This window comes from Rousettus aegyptiacus, unplaced genomic scaffold (assembly GCF_014176215.1).
Source record: "Rousettus aegyptiacus isolate mRouAeg1 unplaced genomic scaffold, mRouAeg1.p scaffold_m13_p_6, whole genome shotgun sequence".
NCBI lineage: Eukaryota > Metazoa > Chordata > Mammalia > Chiroptera > Pteropodidae > Rousettus > Rousettus aegyptiacus.
In genome coordinates, this window is record NW_023416309.1 from 103,838,244 (window position 1) to 103,848,189 (window position 9,946).

The following is a 9,946-nucleotide window of genomic DNA, read 5'->3' on the forward strand; positions in this document are numbered from 1 at the left end:
ACCACCAATAAACAAGAATTTATTTGTAAAATTCCAAACATGCCAGGAGTGGCACCTGCCAAGCCCTAGGCCCACCCTCCTTACCAAGCTCCAAAGGGCAACAAGAGTTCTCCCCATCTCCCCCTGCCCTCCACGAAGCACACACACTCGTACCTCAGGTCATGCCAGGGAACTCGAGTGTGCCCTTCCTCTAGGAGGCTTTACTGCCCTGGGCCCAAGAGTCGGGTGGCAGCCCTCTGACATCCCAGGAGATGATGGCGGCCAGAGCCGCTTGCATAGATTGAGGAAAGAAAATAAGGAAGGAAGCACCAAATAGGGCTCCCTGAAAAACCCCAATTTACCCCTGTACAAAAAAGTGGCTCCCGCATAGAAAAACCTGCTCCCCAAATAGTGCAAATACCCAAAGGAAAGGAAAAAACCAGCAGCAAGGCTGGGCTGGTAGGAATGGCAAAGAACTTTGGTTTAGAAAGGCTAGGAAGTGTGAGCTGTGCCCCTCTTCCTTGCCCAGCTCCCCAGAGCCAGCTCTGACACTTGCCCCAAAAGGGAATCTGTAAACAAGCAAAGCCAGGGGCCTTTGGTTCTTAAATGGTTCTATTACAATGTCAAAGCACTCAGCCTCCAGCAGTCCTACTCAGGCCTGCCTGCAGGGGGCAAAGGAGGCATCTGTTGTGAACCCAATTAAAGCCAACATGGAAAGGAAACAATAAGGCTTACGGAACCAAGCAACAAGAAATCCTATCGCTACCTTTAAGAAACTAAAGCTGGGGAAGCAGAGGGTGACAGGAGACACCCTCCACCTCATCCATATCCTACTTGTCTGCAGCCCCAGACCATGGTCCCTCCCAGGCTGAGAAGGGGATGGCTCCAGGGCTGGGAAGAAAGGAAGGGATTCCTGAGCAGTTAGGTCAGGCGTATTCCGAGCACCTGTTCCAGTTCCTGCCTTCGCTGCTGCACCTAGAGAAGGGGGAGATCAGCAGCTCAGGCCTCTGCTGCTCACCAGCACAGGAGGGCAAACAGGGCAGAGCCTCACCTTGGCAAAGATGTGCCTCCCCACTGCTTCTTGGGCCCAGGGCTGGTGGTAGAAAGCAGCTCGTCTCTCCTCTTCAGGATTCCCAATCACATCAGTGATGATCTGCAAAGGGCCAGGAGGAAAGCTGGAGCATAATTCACACCCTTGAGCCAGCCTGCCCTTGGAGCCCGAATAGTTATGGCAAAACCATCCAAAGCTTACATGGGATCAACCCCCAAAAAGAGGACCACACCTTGAGGTCTCGGCGCTGGGAACGGAGCCATTCCTGGATGAAATCCTGGGGGTCAGTGCTAAAGCTGAGCATGAAATCCCTCTGAGTCTTCAGCTGGTTGATGGACTCAATGGTCTCATGAATCTGGGGAAAGGGGTACATGTGTCAGACTGACCCGTACCCCTGGGGGGTCTGTTTCCAGTCCTCACCCCAAAGGACTTGGACAGAAATCCCATCCCAAGGTGCTCCATGTATGGGAATGCCTGACAGAGCTTGCATACCCTCATCTTGGGCCCCAGAGGAGGTTGGGGAGACAGAAGGGCCCACCTTGACATCAAGAGAGGCAATCTCTTGCTGATTGGTGGTAGAAGCCAGAAAGTTGCTCATCTGGGCCTTGAGTGGGTCGTCCACCTCCACATCAATGTCATAACAGGCTGTCTTCTTCTGGTCGTTAGGGTCCACGCTATAGGCAGCACACGGGAAGGGTGAGCACACAGCTGTATGCATTCCACCCACCTGGGCCAAACCTGCTGCTGCTCTTTGGCTCAAGCCAAAGGCAAATTGCTTAGACGAGCATTCCCATCCCCCTCTTCCCATTTACCTAATGACATGGTTGATGACAATGGGGTCTGGATGCTGCAGCAACCCGGCCAGCTTCATGGGAATCTCAGAGAAACGGAGTCGGCCACAACTGAAGATCTGGAGAGTACCAAAGATGCCTTTGAGGGCACAGGAGGAGGTGGATCATCCCAGGGTCAATATGAAGAATGTAGCTAAGAACTAGCCCAGTGGGCTCTGGAGCAGCAGGCAAGGTGCGCTGCAAGACTAGAGGGAGGTGGCATCCCGGCTAACCTGGCGGAAGTAACGGTTGCAGTTGATGTACTCGCGCTCATGCCCGTCCTGAAGCTGATTGTGTTTGATGTAAAGCCACAGGGCCTGCATGATGGCGGCCCTCGTCTGTGTGTGCACTCCCAGCAACCTTGCTAGTCGAGGGTCCAACTTGTACTGGGGAGGCTAAAGATTGACAAGAGGAGGGGTTCTTGTGAAAAAAAAGCAGAATAGGGCAGGGACAGGAAGAGTTTATTATAGGAACCTGCTTCTATCCCCTAGATGAGTCCCTGTGACCCCAGCTATGGCCCTAGGGCATTTGTCACCTGATGATCCAGCATGAGCAGAAGGGTGCACTTGACATTGAGGTCCCCAGGCCGTTTCACCTGGAAGCCATCTGTCTCCTGGGTGGTGGGCATCCGGTGCCACTGGCAGGGAGGAGGGAAGCCAAGCTCATCACCAATGGGGTGGGCATAAACATACACACCTGGCCCTTTAAGGGGACCAAAGCCATTCCTCTGTCCAGCCTGCACGTCGGCCTGTGCTCCCATGCCCCAGGTCCACTCTCACCTCCACCAGGTGGTTGTCAGGCCCGTACAGTTCCTTGTCCAGCTCAATGACGAGGCTCTTAAAGAATGAAGAGAACTTCCTCTTCTGTTTGCTAGGCTGGGGATGGAAGGGGTGAGATGGGAGTGCTGCTGACCTCTCAAAGCTAAGTTACGCTAAGCTCCAAAAAGAAGACTGTTTCAGCCCTGAGGTTCAGGGTCCTGAGGGTTCTTGGGCCCCGAAAGAAGTAGGGAAAGTGAGACTGGAGGCAGCCCCACCGCTAGACCATAAAGGGCTGTGAATTAGGAGTACCTTCTTCAAGATACTGTACTGAGGTGGCGAGGCATGGCCTCACCTCAACAGTTTTACTGTAAAAGGGAAATTTGAACAACAAAAGTAAAAAAATTAAAAACTTCAAAATTTGGAAAGACACTTTACTGCTATCTGCAGGAAAACTGTTGTAATAACCACACAAATCTCCAACCTCTGAATGGCTTAGGGCTGTGCAAACCATGACAAGCACTGCCCTCTCCCGCAGGCAGGACCTCGCTACAAGTGCCCAAGTGTCTGGTCCCAGTCTTAAACCCACACAGGCCACCTCCCTCCAGCCACCTCCTTCCCCAACTCACATCATCCAGCAGTTTTCCCTCCACTCGGAGTTCCCAGGAAGCCACCTTGTCCCCTGCTGGGGTTCCAGCAGGGGTCCCTGTGGTTCCTGTAGTGTCGCCTTCTGCCTTGCTGGGACTGAATGTATTGGAAATATAGATCCGCAACTTTCGTTTTTGCTAAAGAGAAAGACAACATGTTGGAAAACAATGCAATCTTCCCATTTTAACTCAGCATCAATATCGAGTGGTGACTATAGGCACCGGGAATTGGGAGTAGGAAATCTTGCCTGGCCTGCAAAGACCACACAGTTTTACCAGGGAGGAGAGATGTGCTACTGACAGTTCCAACACAGTGGGATGAGTGGTGTGGTAGAGCGACATGCAGAGTGCTGGCAGGGAAATCGGAGGCCTCTGGCTCATATTTTAAATGAAACTCAAACACCCATCATGGCCCAAAAATATTCTCATCTTCTGGTAAGCCATCACCACTCAGGGGACTGTTCTAGATTATTACTTTTAAAAAATAAAAATAAAAAGCTCCTCTAGGGATGGAGAAGGAGCAGGAACTACCCTCATCCATCCTCTAGTCTTGCCTTTTGGACTTCTGACCACGATCAACATGATCTACATTTTAAATCATGACCCAGAATCCACACACATCTATAGAAATATCTGAAAAAAATGTCATGAAATAATACCTTTACTACTATGGTAGGTGCTTTACTGTGAAGAATTACTGTAATTGCTATTTTATATTTTGTTAAAAACAGCTACCCCTCCACATTAAACTGAGTTTTTGCTCCACAAATGGGCTACATCCTGCAGTGTGAAAAAGCCTGCTTAGCCCATTGCAGACATTTGCTGGTCCACTGGAAAACCAGGCCAGGGAGAGGCAGAGAAGCTTGGAAGGCCTGGAAGTGACGAGGGCTGCACACACCGTCAGAGGCTTTTTGATAGCTTCCTGGATCTCCATCCGCTTCCGAGCAATGGTCTGGTCCAGCTTCCGCTCAAAAGCTAAGAGATCCATGTATGCCTGAGACTCTGGGACAAGCTCCCTAATCTGGAGGAAGGGAAAAGGAATTCATCAGTTTGTTTCAGCTGCAGCTCTCGCTCCTTCCTCCTCCATGGCAGGGTTGAGGGAGACTGACTCCACCCACAGCCAACCAGCCCCTGGCTGGGCCTCCTAGCCCCCTCCCAACATACTCACTCGCTGAGGTAGAACCTTATCTGCCATCTTCCTCCTCTTTAACCTGGGGAAGATAGAAGCCCACTTAAGAGGTCAATGGGCCAAAGGACCTCCCCCCATCCATCCCTCCAGTCCTAGGACCCACCCCCAAGAAAGCCTGGAGTCTCCCTCAGTCATCACAGTTCTTAAGACCAAATGAAGCCCTCTGTTACCACTAGAGCTGTGCGAGGTTGGACAGGAGAAAATGAACAGTCTTACCCCCGGCGCTGGGTGGGCATCGGGGGCTGGGCCTGGGGCACAAGCAGGCGTTTTCGGAATGGGTCCATCATGGTGGGTGGCATGCCAGGTCGAAGTGGAGCAGCTGCGCCAAATGGGGGTGCCGTAGGGGGTCCCACCTGCAAGCCAGCCATGGGCATCCGGCTTCCTGGTGACATGCCAGGCCGCTGGGGGAAGTGAGCCAACGGGGGTGCATAGGTCAGCGGCAGTGCCCTATGGGGCCCATAGCCCATTCCCTCCATCCCTCTCTTCAGCCAGGTCCAACCAGCGAGAGTGCCAGGAACAAAGGGGAGCAGGCGCCTGACAGCAGAAGTGTAAACCACACCTGCCCCACCCCCTTCAACTGCCATGGCAGCAGTGCCAGCGAATGAGGCCTGCAGAGCCCGGGGTGTGGGAGGAGAATGCCGCCTGCAGAGAGAAGGGCCTGGGAGGGTTTTTCAGGGCCCACTGCCACCTTTCATCCCCAGCAGGCTATTCCCTACTCCCTGGGACCAGCCAGCTTCAAGATACTCTTGAGATCTTCCGATGGTCCTACCAAGCACTCCCATCCTTCTCCTTGCAACTTGAGGGAGAAGCACAGCACAGGAAGCCCGGGGGCAGTGGGGTGTGGTGTGATATGAGCAGGCTGACCAGGCAGAGCCCCAACACCCATCCTCTATTGACAGCCCGGTAGTGTGACTGAGGGGAGAAAAGCAGTCCAATGGGCTGGCGAGCCCATCAGGCAACGGCACCCCAGGTGAGCAAGCTGCAATAATATGGCTTAGTGCATGTTCTGATTGGTGGGGGTGGCCGCAGTCAGAGTACAGAGACCATCTGGTCCCCATATGGCCCCTACTTACAGCCCAGAACTGGACCCTTCTCTCATCTCGCTGCTGCCCAGCCCCTAAGCCTTGTGCTAGAAGATCCCAAAAGGGAAGCTGTGGCTCCTGGGTGACTTGTGGGAGAGAGAGCAGCTGGCCACTGGACTCTGCCCATGGTCCACGCACCACCTGGCTCAACTCAGCCCTCACAATCCCAGCTGGAGCATGGAGATAAGATTATCCTGGGATGCAAGGATCAGAGTTATAGGGTCAGCAGAGAAATCTGGGTGACTGAAATGGCTTCTTTAAAAGCCTGCAGAAGTATTTCCCAGAGAGGTCCAGCTCCCCAACATTTCCATAGAGCCCATCTGGAAGCAACCTCCGCACCCCCACCCCCCTTCCCCATGGCTGCTGTCTGCAAGGCCTGTTTGGCAGCTCTGCCTTGCACACACTGTCCCTGGCAACTTCACAGGGCTGGCCCCAGGGCCCAGATTATGCAACCAGCACAGACAGCCAACCAAGCTGGGTTGGTTGGGGACTCACACCAAATCAAAGGACCCCTGCCCCAGCATCAGAGGGATAAGATTCTTCCCCCACCTCTTCATCTGGTATGAAACCCATGTTCTTGCCACAAAGGGTCAAATTCTTGATGCAAAGATGGAGAAACATGACAAAGATGGAGAAACATGACCCAGAAATGTGGAGAAGAGGAAAGAAAAGTAGGATGGGAAGGAAGTATTTGGGAGAATGGAGAGTTAAACGTGGGGGGCTCTGGGGCCTCAAGGGTCCTACCACATGGCTCTTCATCAGGGAGAGATTTATCTGAGCTGTTGAAAGGCAAAAGACAGCCTGTTTCTCGGCCTTAATGAGCCATGGCCAGAGAGTACAGAAAAAAGTCAGTGTGGCCACAGCTGTAAGCTCAATCTCCAGACATCCGAGACTTGGGCTTTTCCCACCCCGAGCCTGATCCAAAGAGGAGGAACAACTGAAGCAGTGAAGCCTGAAGAGTGTGAGCAAGGGCTCTGTGGGCCCCACAAAGCTACTCACGAGGGAGTTCACAGAACCACCAGGCTACCTCCCCTCCTAGGCAGGTGCTCTGGTAACAGGAAGTCCCAAGACAAGGCAGCACAGGCAGGCCTGGAACAGGCCCCTCCCAGACATCTGCTCCAGACTTCCCAGGCGCAGAGCTCCCAGCGCGCACCGCACCCAGGGCCCCAGGCTTCATCTAAGAGGGGGAAGGGGCCCAGGGAAGACTGCTTACAGTTCATTAAGTCCCAGCTTGGCCTTGCCAAACTGCACACCTGGGCTTTGAAAACACCAGTGACTCTCCCTCTTTCAAAAAACAACACAAGGGTTAAAAAAAGAAAAGAGAACACAGCTCGAACTCTCAGGCCCCCTAACTTCCCACCTGCAGCAGGGTCCAGTGTCTTGAACCCCAAAAGCATGCAGTGACCTCCTCTCCCTTTAGCCTAGCACCAGCCCACACCCTAAGCTTTACTTCCTTGCTCAGCAGGAGGCTGGGCCTGAAGCTGCCACCTCCAGAGAGCACACTCTGCCCCGCCTCAAAGCCTGTGGCCCTGGTGCTACTGGTGGCTGGGCCTAAGGGCCTAGAAGGAGAACAAATCCTTTCATGTGTAGAAAATACTTTTTTGAACTCTCTGGAGTGAACCCAGCAATCTGTGTTTTGTTTTGTGCTGTTTTGCTTTTTCTTGTTTTCTTTAAGCTCCTCATCTGTGAGCCTGCCTGTGATCCACAGCCAGCACCACTGTGTGGAGAGAGGAGGCTCATCACTTCCCTTCTCTCAATAGGCTCCCCTATTTGCCCAACCTGGGCCCTGACATGCCCTGAAATCCTTGCTCTTCCAGCTCATCTCATGCACCCTGACAGGAAACCCTCTGCTCCCTCAGCTCTCAAGTCCCTTCTCCTCAAGTCACACAACTAGACTTGGAAAGAGGCCAAGCAGGATCCTCCCCAAACTCAGGCAAAGAGAACTGGGTCCTCGCTCTCCCCATCTACCTTTCTGCCTCTCCCTGGAAAAGGAGGAGGAGGCCATAAGAAGCTGGTGAGAGGGGAAGTCCAGGAGAGCAGAGGCTCAGTGCCTTCTCCACGTTCCTCATCCTTATTTCCACTCCTAGTAGCTCACGGCTGCCCAGTCGGCCTGCTCGTCCTTGCCACTGGCCCAAGGCCACTCCCTAAAGTTGTTGTGGAATCTACCCTTTCCGGGGCTGTCCCCGTAGCACTTTTCCAATGAATTCCAAGCTGAGGAAAATGGAGAGGTTCCTATCCATTCCTTAGATGCTTAGTAGGCCAAAGATCCACAGGTGGTTGCCAGACCAGGTCTCAGCTAGCTAGCCCCTGGGATGGAATGACTGATGCAGGCATCCCTCCCTGACACCTTGGGCCCATGAATCCCCAAGGGGGAGAGCAAGATGAGAAAGACGACCCCAGTCTGTCTCTGCCAATACTCTAACCCTTTGTTTTTTAGAGAGAGGAGGGAGAATAAGTAGTAAGGAAATAGTCACTGTCCCCAGTTGGATATCTCTTTCAAAGTGAAGGCCCAGAGCTCCTGGGGGGCGGAACATGTACACTCTACTCCAGGCTGTGAATGGGTACCAGTCCATGGCCTATTAGGAACCGGAAGGTAAGCGGCAGGCAAGCAAGCGAAGCTTCATCTGTATTTGCAGCCGCTCCCCAGCGCTAAGCATCATCACCACCTCAGCTCCACTTCACATCATTGGGCATTAGATTCTCATAGGAGCACCAGTCCCTGATGCCAAAAAGGTTGGGGACCGCTGCCCTACTCTATGAGGATGCATTTCTGGGACCTCTACCTGGAAACATGAGAGAACATAAGAAGCTCCAGCTTTCTTCCTTCCAACTTGCTAGAAGCCAGTGCCAAATGCTAGGCCCATGAATTGGTATTAGAACCTAAAGGCTAAATAAAAGTGAAGAAGGGGCAGGAAAAAATGATGGGCAAAATTCCCAAGAGCCTGGGACAACCAGAAACAATGGACTGGGGAGACTGATGAGCTCCACCAGCAGTCAGGCTGAGTTCCTCACACAGGGACCAAGTCTCTGCTTCTCAATGGCCTTTGAAGCTGCAACCTGAGAAGCTCTCTTTGAAGCCAAACCCCAAAGAGGTCAGGACAGAACCTTTTGAAGCAACTTTCACAGGCTCCTCCAGCCCCACAGCAGCAGGACTCAGTGGAGCCTCTCTGCTCCTCCAGACTAATCAACTCCTGGACACTGTGACACCAGGCAAAGAGCCAAGAAGAGAGTCTGCCCAGAATGGGCTAGGCTGTCCTCCTTCCTCAGGCCTGGCCACCACTGTCTCTGGACTAACCCAGAGACATCCCATGCAAGGATTCCTGGGCCTGACCCAGAAGTAGACTCCCCACTGCACAGGCTGGAATCCCCTTGCCCTATCCTAGGCCTCCCATGCCCGTGGGAAGCCAGGCCTTTCTTCCTCCTGATTAGCAGCTGGGAGCCATCTCAGACACGCCTGAACTCTGCCAGTTCTCAACCAGAAAAAACAGAGCAGACTTGGAATGAGACCAAGGCCAATGCGGGGTAACCCTGGTTTCTTAGGGCTCTTTTCCAAAACTTTCTGATCATTTCTCAGGACCCCCTACCCTAGGATCTACACTAGAGCTCTCAACCTACCCGCCCACAACTCCTCCATCTCTCAGGTTCTCAGAAGCCCCCGAAAAGCTCCCAACTGCTTCAAAGCCTCCACTCGAGTTGCTCTTAACCTCTCCTCCAAGTCTTCCACCACCAACTCGCCGATTCCGAGGGTCCCTGGCCTTACCCTCCACATTGTCCCCAGGGCTCCACATGCAGGGCCCCTCCCTGTGCCCCCCGTCTAGGAGGCTGCCGCAGAAATCCCTCTGCCCCTGCCGCCCGCGTGCTCGCAGCGCCACCGCCCATCTGTCCTCCTCACCTGGTACTGTGCTGCGGGGCCCGCGGGGCCCATGGGGCGGAAGGCTGCGGCCCCGGGGCCCCCCACGCCTCCGGCCGGTCCCGGCCCCCTGAGCGCCGGTCCGGGTAGCATGCCCGGTCCCGTTGGCGGAGGCGGCGCTCCCAAAGCTGCGGCCACCGCGCCGCCGCCGGGGCTCAGCGGGGGCAGCGGGAACCCGCCCGCGCCACGGCCCGACATCGCTCCGCCCCGTCCGACGGTACCGTAATCCTGACTCCGGGCTCCGCCCTCTGGGACTTTCCGATCTAAATTCCGGGTTCTGGGGGTTTGTTGATCTGGGTTCTGGGATTTTCTTAATCTAAGTTCGCGAGTTCCTCACAGACCCGGTTTGGGGCAAAGCCGATTCTGATTCTGGTCCTGCCCGGGAAATCCTGGATCCGGGACCTACTACGGGCCTTACTGCCGCCCCCGGCCTCCGGAGGTTTGGCCGCCTGAGTCTAGTTAGCCCAGAGGCGCCGAGGCCCGCTTCTACACAGCTGCCCAAT

The 9,946-nt window shown here is 54.2% G+C and overlaps 1 protein-coding gene across 1 annotated transcript; it reads right to left on the reverse strand.

Moving 5' to 3' along the window:
• Positions 1–5: 5 nt before the first annotated feature.
• Positions 6–9,946, reverse strand: SMARCD2 (SWI/SNF related, matrix associated, actin dependent regulator of chromatin, subfamily d, member 2). Its single transcript, XM_016128567.2, has 13 exons — positions 9,426–9,946; positions 4,668–4,852; positions 4,431–4,473; positions 4,161–4,283; positions 3,245–3,400; positions 2,640–2,735; positions 2,396–2,497; positions 2,094–2,255; positions 1,843–1,940; positions 1,569–1,704; positions 1,263–1,385; positions 1,031–1,132; positions 6–954 (listed from the first exon to the last, which is right to left on the reverse strand). Exons 1-13 carry the CDS (start codon positions 9,639–9,641, stop codon positions 901–903), a joined length of 1,596 nt encoding a protein of 531 aa, XP_015984053.1. The 5' UTR covers positions 9,642–9,946; the 3' UTR covers positions 6–900.